This window comes from Pangasianodon hypophthalmus, chromosome 21 (genome assembly GCF_027358585.1).
Source record: "Pangasianodon hypophthalmus isolate fPanHyp1 chromosome 21, fPanHyp1.pri, whole genome shotgun sequence".
NCBI classification, from domain to species: domain Eukaryota; kingdom Metazoa; phylum Chordata; class Actinopteri; order Siluriformes; family Pangasiidae; genus Pangasianodon; species Pangasianodon hypophthalmus.
The window spans coordinates 16322362-16336909 of NC_069730.1; the positions used below are offsets into that span (position 1 = coordinate 16322362).

Sequence of the window (14548 nt, forward strand, 5' to 3'; positions counted from 1 at the left end):
CAACCGAATTCATGCTGATAAAAACAATACCTTTTCTCGAGAAATGCCTTTAAAATAACACTTCGGTTTTTAGCACTGAACATTCCAAGGCAAACAGAACAATGTGGCGTGTGTGATCTGTAACCGTTTGCCATAAAAACTAAATTAGTGCTTCCTCATCACTGTGAATGGAAGTGGAAGCAAATGCATAAACAAAAGGCTGAAATATGTTTCTCATTTTGAAACCATTCAGAAATCAGCCTTACAGAAAATCATACACATGTGATTATGTGAATTAAACACTTGAAGTGGTTGAGAATGAGATATCTGGCAGATGCATTTAGCCGTCACAGATCTGATGTGTCCCATCTAAGTGCTCTATCTGACAAGACAACAATAGAAAGCCTTTAGCTGCAAAACCAACAGGCGGAAGAATAGCAATTCTCATAGACCCTGTCATTAGAGGAAGACTTACCCTTAGTGACTGAGCTCTCCTTCCAGTGATTATTTCAGAGAGTAAACAGTTTCTGGAAGCCGACTGTACGTGTATTGTCAAGGTGCTAAACTAATGCCTGATTAAGTGTGATAAATCTAAATATATTAAAGCAATACTACAGCGTTTTCAACCTAATACCTATCCACTGCATCTGTAGTGTATGTGTACTTACCATGGACAAGAATTTTGATACGTTTCTCTGTACTGAGGGAAAAAAAAAAATCCTGACTCAAACCTCACCTATAATAAATGTCTAGCCATTGAATTTCATAAATACAGTAAATACAGTAAAGTTTAAATACACAAATATTTAACGTGAAAATTTTAAGCAACACAGTAAAATTATTTCCAATTACTATCATGTTCCTAAGGTTTTGTAATATTAATGTGTGATTAGGCTAAAACTGAACCACTTAATTTGTGTTATATTGACTATTTGTAGCAAATGGTTTCCACTGAACAAGTCGTTCCAGCACTAAAATGTTAGAATTATTCAAATTTGGAGTCCAATTTTAGATATACACCTCAATGAAGATTTTATGATCTACAAAAATTTGTTTTGCTTATACATTAACTGATAGAATTCACCAACTGCCCTTATTACTTTATTACCTTATTACTTTATTACCTTTGCTTTATTACTTCCTTATTACAACTGCCATTATAAGTAAATCTCAAGCAAATTTTTTTGGTTCCTTTTTTACAACAGAGAAAGGTTGTAATTCTTGTTTGTGGTAACGGCCCATATAGTATCGATGCACAACACAGGGATTAGGGTGAAAACCACTGGAGTATCCCTTTAATTTTGAATAATGTGAATACATTTCTATTAGAGAAGATAGTTTAGAGCCATGGTTCTTACAGTGGGATTCTGGGACTACCAGGAGTCCATGATTTATATCCAGGGGGTCTGTGACTGTATTGCTTTATGATTAAAACCAGGAAATGATGTTAATATAATACACAGTGTTTCAAATCTCCATCTTGATGAATGGAAAGTTCAGGAATAAACCTAGTTTTAGAATATCAAAAATTGCAATGGACAAAAAGTGCTTGCCCTATCATCAGGAGATTACAAGTTCGAATACCAATGATGCGACGGCCATCAGTGGCCGGGAGGTAAAGAGAGTGAAACTGGTCAGGCTTTCAGGGTGGGAGGGATGACATTCTCTCTCTCTGCAGTCAATCATAGTGACAATCATGGGTCTCTATGAATCCATAGATGTAAGAGGATAGCTAGCACTTTTCTCTGAGTCTGTTATGCTGCCCTGTGACTCATTTCGAAAAAGATGTTGTGTCTTAGAGGAAGCACATGATAGTTTCCAGCCTCCCCAGTTGGCAGCTGTGTGATGGGGAGGGCTGGATACTGAGTGACCAAACTGATGAGAAAAACATACAGATAGAAAAACATTTTTGCTCAGCTGCACTACTCAGCAATGAGCACTGATGAATCTCCTCTGAGGAATTAAGCTGCACTCTTAAAGTATTGTGTGTTTCAGTTATGGCTGAGATCATTCAGGGCAATACGGAAAAGAGCTTCTAGGATGCATGAGTACCATAAATACCATCACCATCCAGGCTATTCTTGGTCATAAATGAAAAAGAAAAAGAAATCTAGCGCAGAAGCACAGAAACGTGATGGAATTTATTGATGAAGGCTCAGGAGTGCCAGAAATGGTCCAACTTTAATCATCACAATGTTTTAAATTACTAGTGGCTTCTTTTGCACTGGTTGACCTTCAGCTTCTGTAATAGCATTTAAAGCACCAGGAATGCTTATCTTAAAAACGGTTTCAGTCCAGATCAGGCTTGGACTGCCCACGCAGAAAACCAAAGGTTTAAATCGTGATATAATTTACTATTCTTTAATAAGCCGACAAGGGAAAATAGTTTCTTTGTACTGTAATATCAATGGCAAATACCGTGACCAATTATGGGATTTAAGCAACGCCAGTGCCAGTAGGGTGAAACATGATGATGGTTTCAGGGACCCACAGCTGGAGAGAAAAAATTTTTTGTAAGATGTATTAATTAATTCAAAACATTATAGCCTTAGGGCTGAGATAAATGTTGCGTCAAGGGCCCAGAATTCCTACGTACAGTACACCCACAGGTTTAAGAAGTATCACATCCTAATATGAAGCATGTCCAAATCCTACTCTCATGTGTGTAGTTCAAATTTCCAAGTTCTATATTCATGCGTCTATTTGTTGTCCTACTAACTTCTAAGCTGTGATTTTCCTTCCAAGTTATGGGTTGCTCTGCCAAGAAAAGTCAATACAAGCCAACTCATTCTGTCTTTTTTGACAGGTTATAAAGTATGCCTAACATCCTCAGCACCACTTTGGAGCTCACTGTGTGAAAAATTAAACTTCTTCCAAGAAATCAGCCTAAACAGTATTGAGTTGGGTGAAAAATTTGCTTCCTGTCAGCGATCGGGATTTTAACGTGTCAGCATTTCACGGTGCTCTTCCACCTTTGCAGCAATGTGATGCTCGTTAATCTCAATCACGGTTAACGATAACGACAGAGGGGAGACTGGATGTCATTGTGCAAGTCCAAACACCATAAACACTGCATGCAGAACAGAATGCTTTCTAACAAGTGTGGGTTTTGTACATAGACCAACCATGGTAACAGCTGGCGTATGTGTGAATGATTATAAAATAGCTGATCATTTTCGACTGATCATAAAAAGCAGCAAGCAAAACAAAGGATGGCAGCACACATGTGAATCACAAGTGTCATCATGTACATAATATGTGATCATGGGAAAAAGAATTGTCCATGGGAGAAAATCATGTCCAAAAAATAAAATCACATGACCTACAAGTTGAAAATTAGCATGTTACAATAATTGAATCATGTGTATGAAATCTCATGTAATATAAGCAGTATTTTATGATGGATAGCCCAACCTGTATCATGCAGTCTGTAATATGTATTGTTAGATATGCACACATGTCCAACCTAGAGCCTCATATCGAACACAATGATATTATATGCCATATTGTTACACTGCTAGTTAAAACAAGACATGTAGTAGCTAAAGCCCACAAAATAATTTAAACTCTGCTCTTTTACGGGAAACAATGGTTCAGTTGTCCCTTTGTGAAAATCTTGCATGTAGAACCATACAACAGAGTGGTTCCTTATCAAAACCCTTTTATTAAGTTACGCATCCTTAATTATCCAGTTAGTTGTGAAGAACCTTTTGGCAAGGTGTATGCCTATTGAAGTTGGCTGCAGGGGTTTTGCAGGACAATTCATCTTCAAAGCCTTCAGCACACTGGGCATCACTGGAGGATAGAGGAGGAAAGCCATTGGCAGTATCTTAGACACAGCTGAAAAGGCTTCGCAATGGCTTTGGATAAGGAGAGGTGGTGCCTTGGGGAACATCTTAATGCTACTCAAACACAAGCCACGGTCTGATCAACCTTGGCTGGGTCACCTAGGCAAGAGTGTACAACGCTGAAAGACCCGAAACACCCGATGACCCCAGGAACATCACTAATGACGTGTTCAAGAGCATTGAAAGATGTATGGACACATCATAGAAATTCCAAGTAGAACCCTTTCAGGAAGTTAAGAACTCTTATTCATCCAAGTGATTATGAAGAACCCCTGAAGAAACATTTTTTTCCCTCTAATAGTATGGCCATTGTGTTTTCTGTTTCAGAATCACACATCTCTTTCTGTCTCTTCCTCTCCTTTCTGAAATATTAAAGAGAATTTCCGTCCAGAATGCAAAAGAACGGATGTCTTTTTTTGTCTCATTATTCGCTGTCTGTCGACCATAGCAACAGCCTACTCAGAGTACTTACAAACTGGGCAGCTCTGTGCACTGCGGCTCTCATTCATTAAACAACAACAACTGCCGTTATCATCATCATTGATGTCATCATCAAGTATGACAACCATGATTCACAAACAAAGCAAGAAATAGAGATAAAATGTTTGTATGTACAGTATGCACATGTTCTGAATATATAAATTAGTAAGCAGGATTTGTCAGTGATCAGTCAATGATCAGTCCGTGATATAATTCGGTGTGTTACACCTACCCCCTGGGCATGCATGCAATACACTGCAAAATAATGTACTGTATACTGTATATATATAAAACTTCATCTGCAACAGATAATCCATCTCTCTCTCTGTTGCATTATGTTCGATTGTTTTGAACTTTATGACAGAAGGATTGGCTGTGTGGGCTTTGCTGCTGATAAAAAAATAGAATATTCTTTCTAAAGAAGTGCTTGCTTGAACCTTACACCAAGTACGATGCAGTACTTGTTCTGAGTTATTTACAATCTCAAAAGGACATACATCCTCACTGCCCTCTGCCATCATCTGCCTCCATTTTGGAAATGCTAAAATACAGAGGCCAGAACATACAGGTCGTCGTCTTCCCTGAACAGACTGTTTCCATAGGAACATAGTTGTGCAAAAATGTGACCAGCAAATCATAATTATGAGCCAATTGAGATAACTACAGAAAAAAAAAGTGGCATATTGAGTCTAGCTCTCTCTTTTTTGGGGGGGACTTTTTTTTAAAGGTGTGCTGTAATTATCCACTAGTTCATGACTTGTAGTAAACAAAACCCTACTTAGTTTAGCTTGTTGATGCATGTAACAGAAAGAAAGGCATATTCTGGGATTTGTTGTGTAGTGACTCTCCGCCATGCATAATTTTTTCAAGGTCTCCATTATAGAAAGGCCTTTAGGGTATAGCTTTTAGATTTGGAGACAAAATGCAGACACCATCCCTCCCCCAATGACTAAGACATGGATGCACATATACAACACACACACGCACGCACACACACACACACACACACACACATGCTCTTCTGTCATTTTTTGACAGGTGTTTCCACCACCCCCAGCACCCCACCCCACAGGTGTGTGTGTATTTTAGTATGTGCTGATTAGGGTTGGTGTGCTGGAATGTAGGACGCCAACATCTCATTTCGATCCTGTGTGTCCTTGCCCCAAAACGTAATGGGTGTATGTGATGTTCCTAACCTGCCAAAAAATTTTTCTGTCAGGACTGAGTCTCTTTTGCATTCGTGCTGGAGGGAGAGAGGGAGGTAGAGAGAGACAGTGTGTGTGTGAAAGAGAGAGATTACAACTACTTTATACAGTAGCATATCTTATGATTCATCCTCATGTTTTAGCTTAGTTGTAGCTCAGTGTTTTTAGCTGAGCTTTGCAGATGTAGCTATAAATCTGGAGTATCCTCAACTTCTGTTCCAAACAACTGTCATGAGAGATTACTCACTTAGTATGACTTACATTCATAAGTGGAAATTTCTTGATATAAATCCACAGTTAGCAATGTGTCCTCTTTACAAAGTTTTTTTCCTTGAGAAGTTGCAGTGTATTCGGCTGTGAGAATTTGAATCCAGATAAACAATTCTCTATGTGCGCATGTTGTGGTCTGGGATTACCGACTCTTGAATGCCTGGAATCAGATAAGCACAGGGGAAAATACTATGAATCACAACAAAAGATTTCCAGCTGCATATCCTTTGAAGTCTGTCAAACATGTATGGAGAGGGGCTTCATAGAAGGGAAGAGTTATTTCGAAAGTCCCCCTTGCACAAAAATTGTGCCTCCTTCTCTCCCTCCCTCCTTCCCTATCTCTCTGTCTCCCGCTCATGTTAGATCCTGCCTGCTTTGACGGTGCTTGAAACCCCACCTCCTCTTTCTCTCTCTCTCTCTCTCTCCCTGTCTCTCTCTCTCTCTTTTTCTCTTTCTCCCCTCCCCATCTCGGGCAGTGTGGAATCCTGGCTGTGTTTAATTGGCGAGTGGCAGGCGGGCTTGGGAGACAGAGCAGGAGTGTGGGAGATCTAAGGAAGCAATTGGGACTCACATGGAGAGGCAACTGCTCTCACTGGCTTTACGAGCTGCGACTTTGACTTTCTGAAAGATAGAAAAAGAAACGGGTAAAGGGAGGAAGAAACTCAACAGAGAGGCGGAGAACCAGTGAGCTAGAGTTTGGGAGGGGGTGAATTGACACAGAGAATTTTTTACATAGTGAAGAGAGAAGGGTTAAGGATATGGAAAGAAAGGAAGGGAGAGATAGAGAGAGGAAATGACAGAAGGAGCAACAAAGTGCAAACAGAATGAAGGATAGGTACAGGAAAGGCTGCAATGGAGTGAGAGAATAGGGGGGGGGTAGGAGAGAAAGAGGCCCACCGCTGGAGAAAGGGCAACAGCACTGACTGCATACGGGAAATGACAGAAGTTGAGGAGAGAGAGGGAGAGAGGGAAAGAGAAAGAGAGAAAAGAGGGAAAACAAGGGGAAGTTAGAAAAGCAAGGAAGGGGGAGGTGAGTCTTGAAAGGGAGAGAAAGAAAAAAGTGGTGGAGGAGAAGTTGAAAGAAACAGCATGTGAGAAAAGGGAATAGAATGGGGAAAAGGACAGAAACACGGTAGAGGAGTGAGAGGAAAAGACCTACGCAGATGAGAAAAACAGCCTTAGTGAATGGCCTGGGTGGGGAAAGAGAGAGGAGGTAACTGGTTGTTTTGTAAGTCGTCAGCCTGGGCGTCTTTTAGTCTCCTACTGCTATGCACTCAGAGAAGGCGGCAAAAGGACAACGTGCCCTCCAACCAGCCAAGGACTACTGCCAACTATGCCTACACCAGGGACCAACGTTAACACATCACAGGCAGGAGCTTGGTGATGGGCAATGCCCACCTCTGGAGCCCAATCTAAGGTCACACGTGTGGAGGGAAGACTTGCCTCTACCCTTTCCACTTGATCTGGAAACACTTGAGGACAGGACGGGGAACCATAACCATCATGACCTGCAGAGACGGCAAGTCTACTTGGGGCCAAGCCACTATACTGTGTCTGAGAGGTGCAGCCCACCATGCTACTTGTGGAGGGAGGTGAGGGTACCTAGATGGGACCCCCAGCTTCACTCATCTACATGTGTGCGGGAGAGATCAGCACTGGCACATCTTGGACAGGAAGTCGCTGATGAGCGAGTGGCAGGCAGGCTAGGGAGACATAGTGACTGTGGCTGTGGGAGGGAATGGTACCATCATGAGCTGCCACACCCCCTCAATGGTGGCCCCATGCTGGCAAAGGTCAGGAGCCAGTGGTACCTCAGGGAAGCTCAGAATGTGTCAGAGGAGCATCACTTGTACTGTGTGAGCGAGAACTATCAGCAGAATACACATCTAAGAGCACTAGAATGGGACAATAGACATAAATTTGGATACAATGAGCACTGTGAAAGGAGGCATGTTACTTTTGAGGGTCATGATGATGGGCACAGCATTGAGATTAATGGACCAACCAGTCCTATCAAAAACCACTGTAATGGAGCTAAGGCGTTCTTTTCAACTGAGGTTCCCCAGAGCAAATTTGCAGTCTCCAAGACATTGCGACCTAAGCTGCCAGTGAGTGGAATCCATGATGGAGAGACCGAACTGTGTCAAGCAGACAGGGCAGAGGTTGGGGGGAGCCGGAGTATCCACAGGAAGAGCCAGGGAACAGTGCGTGAGCAGATCAAACAAGTGGTGACGGAGTTAGAGGATGTGCTCAGTGGTCTCAAACAGGTTCAAATGGAGATGAAAGAGGTAAGAGGAGCAATGATGAGTTAAATAGATCTTTTGGTTTTAATAGTACATGGACGTTGTCAGTAGAGCAGAAAATATTTTGTGAGCCATTGTTTGGCATCAAGCAAGACCAGTAACACTCAGTTACTCAGCTCTCTGTTTACACTGTATCTTGTTTCAGTTGTAACTTGATTCACATAAATGAGAAATGTACTATACAATCCATATTGATGTTATCATTAGTATTAATCCTGGCATTGTTTCAGGTCTTTGTAAGAAGGGGCCTTGTTAGGTAAAAACCTGGCCATCATTAGAACAATATCCAGTGCCAGCTTGTGTTGATGACCTTTAAGTGTATTTTCTGTAAGATATCCTGGTAATGAATCCAGTGTGACAACTACAGAAAGATAAGCTACCACTGAGCTCTGTAGAACATGAGCTCAACCCAAAACAAGCAGGAAATAATGTATACAGATGCGGATGAGATCAAAGCCTCTCCTTGTTACATGGTATGGGGCATCAGTGCTGGAAATCTTTAGGTAGTCTTAATGGACATTGTATGTTTATCTGGGTATGCTATTGGAGATCTGGGCCAGAGAATAAAAGGAAATCACAGCAGATGTGGATGGCTATTTTGACTTCAGAAGATTGGACTATTACTCTTTTAAAAGGGTCCTAGGCTGGACATTAGAAAAGGAAGCACCTCAAAAATCAATAGCTAAAGATACCTAAGCTCTATGTACAGTAGTTCTGCATTAGTAATAATGGGCTACATGAAATTAAATAGTAAATAAATTATTTGGAATTGGGTGCTTCATTTAAATAGATGTCCTTTAGTTGCTGTCTAAAGGTCAGGTAAGTGGCTGTGGGTAATTTTAGGGAATCAGATTAAAAAGAACTAACTGATGAGTTGCTGAGACCTGGTGGGTTGAAATGGTAGGGTGCAACCTTTCTTTAATGATGTCTAGTTAAGAAATTGTAGGATAATGCTATTTAGAATCCTTTCAAGTAAATGACCTTGATTTATGAGAGCATTAGACATACAATTCATAATTTAACAAGCAGTGTCAGGTAGGTCTGCTTGGAAGAATTTAGCCAACATTCCCAAGATACTCTATAGTTGAATATAATGAGTTAGCAGTTAATTATTCACTGCATTTATGATGTGACAGTGAAGGGAATGCGTCACCTTCCATAAAAGTGTAACTGACAAATTAATTGCACTAATTATTCTGGTTTAATTATTCTTTTCTACCAGTTTTTGCCTGATATTTCCACTTCTATGTCTCAAAGTCACTTCACATATATGGGTTTTACATTGAATAATCCTTTAAACATATTTCATATAATCAGTTTTAATGACCGTGTTTGTCTGTGTAGGTGGTCCAACAGATTGATGTTCTGACTTCCAACATTGACCTGGGCGAGGAGGAGCAAGGACCATTCAATGGTCTGCCACAGGAATCCATGCACCAAGCCAATCGTATTGGAGTTGTGGCACTTGTCCATAATGCAAACAGAGATGCAGAACCACTGCAAAGAGACAGCACACATGTTGGTGTCAAATCACAGACCACTCGTTTCCTATCAGACCATAGCTTGGCCGTGGTGATTTCCACTTGCCCTGACAGTCATCCCACCACAAAGAGCCACGCAAACCCATCCTCCCGCGTTCCTGGTCTGGTAACTGTTGAGTCTGCAGACAGCAGCCAGATGAATCATACGTCTGCTCTGGAGCTTCAGAAGACAAGGAGCACTGCCAATGGAGACTGTCTGCGAGCCAGACCTCCCAGAGCCAAAGTCAAAGAGCTGCAGCATCCAAGAAGCAGAACAGATCATACAAAGAATCTCGACCCCCCTTATCCTCTAGCACCGATTAGCTTGGCTAAAACTCAGAGACCCCCACCGTACCCACAAAATGGACTGGTTAAAGTACCCCCAAAGGATTCAAATGTCCTGAAAACACCTCCGTACCCTGGAAAACCGAAACAGCTAACCTCCACCATGGTGTAAAGGTGGGGTGAAAAGGGAAGTTCCACTGGCTCTGACTGCACTCATGAGGACAACACACACCCACACACACAGACACACAAAGAACGTAAATAGGATGTTTTTCCCTCAGCATCCTCATGGTTAGGTAATGCAGGGTGAGTGGACAATGGGTGCTCTCAAAAGTCGATTCTCAGTATGAATATGTATTTGCATTTGTGTGAGTGTGTTGCCATAGTACTTGACTGCTTCGGGGGCAAATGTGCTGTAATGTATGGCATTTACTCATAAAGCATGAAATTGATTTGTAAAGATACTTGGCCTATATTGAAAGAGGAACAAAAACCATCAACCTCACCAAGACTCCTTCTCCTTTAGTCATTCATTCTGGGAAGCAGAGGAGGTTGTTGAAGTTGAATCATTTCAACAGAAATTGAAACCCTGCCATTTGAGAAAAGACAAAACACACATTTGAATGATTTGTTCCATCTGTTTACCCATAGACTGTCCTTTGGTTCTCAGGTTTCTGTTTGTGTTGTTGTTTTCCTGCGTGCCGGAGTCAGTGGTTGTGAATTCTGTGTATTTCAGACCTAATCAACTCAGGCGAGTGTGAAGGAGATTGGCTCATTGAGGGCCCTGGAGCATGCAGCTTTTCCATATTATTCATCAGTCCTGCATGCAATCAAGCGTGTTTTAGAAACATTCAAAAAAATAATGGATTATTTACAGTATTTATGAGTAGAGAACAAGAGTTCAAAAAGGAGCATGAAGCGATACTAATGTTCTGCTTTAGTTTAAGTGTTAGTTGATGAGAGTCACATGACTGATTAGCCTGTATGATGAACATGTGGAAATTGATTGTGTTTAAATTAGAGGATCACATAATGACCTACTGGTGCAATCAATTGGAAAGTATTTGGCGTGTTTCAGCTTAGCAGTGGCTGGAAATTGGGATTTTAAAAGCTAAACATTTATCTTGCATCACTCTGGTTTTAGTCTTCAAACTTTTGAAACAGTCCTGTGTGTACAGGAAGAGCCCGATTTTTCCCCTGCCATGTTTTGAAAACAGTGGTTGAGGTTTGGCAGATGCTGCTTGCCATCCTCTGGTGGACGGAATGTGCTATGACAGGCTATTTTTCACTCTCTAGCCATTTTTGAGTCAGTCTGGTTTTGATTAGACACCACCTGGCTTGGTGATGGACTGAACGAGGCGGCTTTGTATAGTATTTGCATTGCAAAATGGTAGTTGCCCACAGCTGGGAGAACATATGACTTACCTCAACACCCAAAGCAGGAAGCACAGAGAAGTAAACATGAGCTAAACAAATGCTCTGTCCACACATCCCAGCAGATGGTTTAATAAGACTTGCTTAGAGTGGACATTCAGTGCCTGGTGACCTTTGACCAGGTAAAGAAATAGGTTTTGAGTCTTTAGGCCTCACCAGTGACTGCCTTTGCAGCAGTGGCTGCTATGAATGTTTCATTATTTCCTGGTGGTATTCATTAAAATGCAATCTAACTTCCAACAGTCTGACAGGAGACCTGTGTGTTTGTGTGAGCGTGTGTGTGTTTTACTGTGCTAGCCTATACAGACTATAAAGTCTACATGGTTACAAGTGTCTGAGCATATGGTGCTCTGGTAGCCTGACCTGATTGTGGTTTATTAAGTTAACATTCCAAATGTCCCAGGATCTGGTGTGTTAAAATACTGTGTGAATAGTTTCACTAGAACTGGCACAAAAAATCCTTCTGCCATACCACTAATTCATAATTCACTAAGTCACTGCCCTCTGAAAGACTCAATAAAGAGATTAGGATGTCTAATTTCCATATCAATTAAATCTAGCACCACTAATTAAAGTCTAGTCCAGGGAAACAAAACTGTATCGTCTTTCATCTACTTTTTATATGAGCGCTGTAAAAAAAAAAACCTGAAAGCTTAAAAGACAATAAAACGAGATGGCTTTTTATTTCAGAGCGCCGTGTGAATAGTAAACACTGTCTTTCTGAAAACCTTGGCCTGACAATACTGGACTTGTTTTCACTCCAGACTCACTAAGATGTGCAGACACTTAGGATGATTCAGTAGATGACAAGATGCTTTTGGTTATTTTCAGGAGGTCTAACGTCACCAGAGTGAGATACTTGACTGGAGTGCACCGGGTGCAACAGGCATACTCTCAAGATTACTCTGTCTAGTCTGAACATACAAGTCTGAACATACAAGCTTACTCTATCTATGAATTTGAAAAGCATAGAGCCTGTATTCATCATATGGCAAGCTTCCTCTGTCTGGCTCTCTCTATATATTTTTTTGTAAATGAAGCTATAAAAGGCCCCAAAACTACCTTACATAAGCACCATTAGTCACAGAACACACAGTACCACTGTAGGCACACTCTTTTCTCTTCAGTTTCTATTCTGAGAGAGCCACTGACTTAGTCTTTTAAATCAATTATTATAGATTCTGCAGGTGTCCAGGTAGTTTTAAGAGTTACATCTGGCTGGCATGGCAGGTTACCATGGTTACAGTGTTAGTGTAAGGACCAATTTTTATACCTGCGAGACAGACCAAACAGCTCAAGGACATCACAGTCCTACATACCCTGTATGAAAACTGAAAATAATAGAAGAACTATATATTGATATAACGGTATAAGAAGGCACAAAATTTGTGATTGTTATGAAAAGTGAAAGGTTGTTAGGACAACCTAGCAGATTTACTTTAGTCATGGCTACCTGTTTTTCACTCTCATCCTTGATCAATGGCATTTTATAAGCAGCGTAACTTGTTCCAAATGTATGCTCTGGCACCTCTGGCTGCATTTAAACCGTGGCAAAAGCAACACTCTGAAAAGCTCTCGCCTAATCAGCTTGCTGTCCTCCAGCACAGAACACATTAATCACACTCCTAAATCACAGTGTAAAACAAGAGCAGGCTTGGTGGAGTGCCATCCTACATTTTTGTAGCGCCACTAATTTTTTGGCTCTAATGTGATCTATTGCTCAAATCCAGAGAATTACATCTACAAATGAATAAGGCCGTAAAAGTAGCACTTAAGTTTGTTGATGGACTTCTACAGTTGCGTACACATGTCTTCATGCACTTAGGACAAAATTAAGAAGACAGTAGCGTTAGGCTTGGAGATGTTAACAGAAGTCAACTACTATGTGTTATGATGTTAATAGTGAAAGAAATCCAAATGAAATCAGTTCAAAAGTTTGCATCTCCTGCTCTAAATATAATAATTTGCATGCCACAAACTTTGCCTTTACAGCTCTGTCCAACCTCTGTTGTGTCCTCCCCAGCTTTTTCCAGATGTCATATGTTTCAAATGAAGTCTCCAGAATAACAGAGTCATGGCAAAACAATTTTCACCTAGAAACTGGGTTTGGGTCATCAGGGGGTGTACATTTTTGCTTTTAACAGTCTGAACCATCTGTGCCTAGTTATTGATTAAAGCCTAGATAAAACTGTGATATTCTTACAGGTTTTTGTGGATTTTAGCTTTTAAAGTGATGAACAGTGGGTTATACTAAATGTTTTTTTTTACTTGCAGGGATGCCACAAAGAAGAGATGCATCTAACAAGCAGAGCAATGATGTCTTACTAGAACTGAGAGTATTTCCCATGGAAAGCACTAGAAATGGCCTGTCCTTCTCTCTCTCTCTCTCTCTCTCTCTCTCTCCAATCCTGACTGCACTACATCCAGCAGAACAAGCTGCCCTTTTTGCCATACTTGTGAACCAGCCTCTGAGTTTTTGCCCCTTAAAGGTAGCGCTGCAGAGGAATAAGCTGCTCCTAAACTGGAAAAAAAAAAGTCTGGACTCCCACATATTATGCAACATATTCCCAAAGCTCGCCTGGGATTCGAAGCCTGTGAGTGGACTGTTCAGATGACCAAAGAGAATTGAAAGTCTTTTATTATTCTTTATTATTGGTTAAATGTTTAAGAGCAAAAAGCTACAGTGTAAAAGGATTATATTCAACCTGTGTCTCTGCATCAGTCTGTAAACCCTATCCATTATATTACAGTTAGTTCATGAGTTATTTAAAGCCAATATAAGGCATTTAGTTTTGTATTTAAGCTGCATCATTGATATATGCTGTCCAGAAGAGGGCGCTACAGTCCATAAAAGTGTCTCTGAACTTTTATGACGCTCACAGGAAATAAAAAAGGAGACATTTGAAACATATTCTGATAAAGTGATGTCATCATTTCAAATCCTCCTACAAGTAAAATTCATACAGTGTCTTATTTGTATCTACCTTTAAAATTCTTTGTAAAAAACCTGCTATTTTCTGCAGCATGAAAATTGATTTAACATGCATTAATACCAGAAGAAGTATGGCTTCTGTAGAATATTTGCACAGTTGAGTACAGTGTCTCCAGTCTGGACAGTGTCTGTGTCTGTATTTATTTAAGTCTTGAATGAGAATTTTATCACTCTTCCCCAAGAGGACCCTCTTCCCCATTGTGCATCTCTTCTATGCCAATAGCACAGAGGG

General features: G+C 40.8%; 1 protein-coding gene across 3 annotated transcripts; it reads left to right on the forward strand.

The window, feature by feature from the left end:
- Positions 1-6248: 6248 nt before the first annotated feature.
- Positions 6249-14235, forward strand: si:ch211-178n15.1 (uncharacterized). Of its 3 annotated transcripts, none has more exons than XM_026925606.3 (3): positions 6249-8070; positions 9430-10064; positions 13599-14235. In XM_026925606.3, exons 1-2 carry the CDS (start codon positions 7051-7053, stop codon positions 10060-10062), a joined length of 1653 nt encoding a protein of 550 aa, XP_026781407.3. In that variant the 5' UTR covers positions 6249-7050; the 3' UTR covers positions 10063-10064; positions 13599-14235. The 3 variants fall into 3 exon arrangements, 2 of the variants coding, with proteins under 2 accessions (XP_026781407.3, XP_034170758.2); XR_003403417.3 differs by having other exon boundaries at positions 6250-8070; positions 9430-10196; XM_034314867.2 differs by lacking the exon at positions 13599-14235 and having other exon boundaries at positions 6250-8070; positions 9430-11564.
- The last annotated feature ends 313 nt before the right edge of the window (positions 14236-14548 follow it).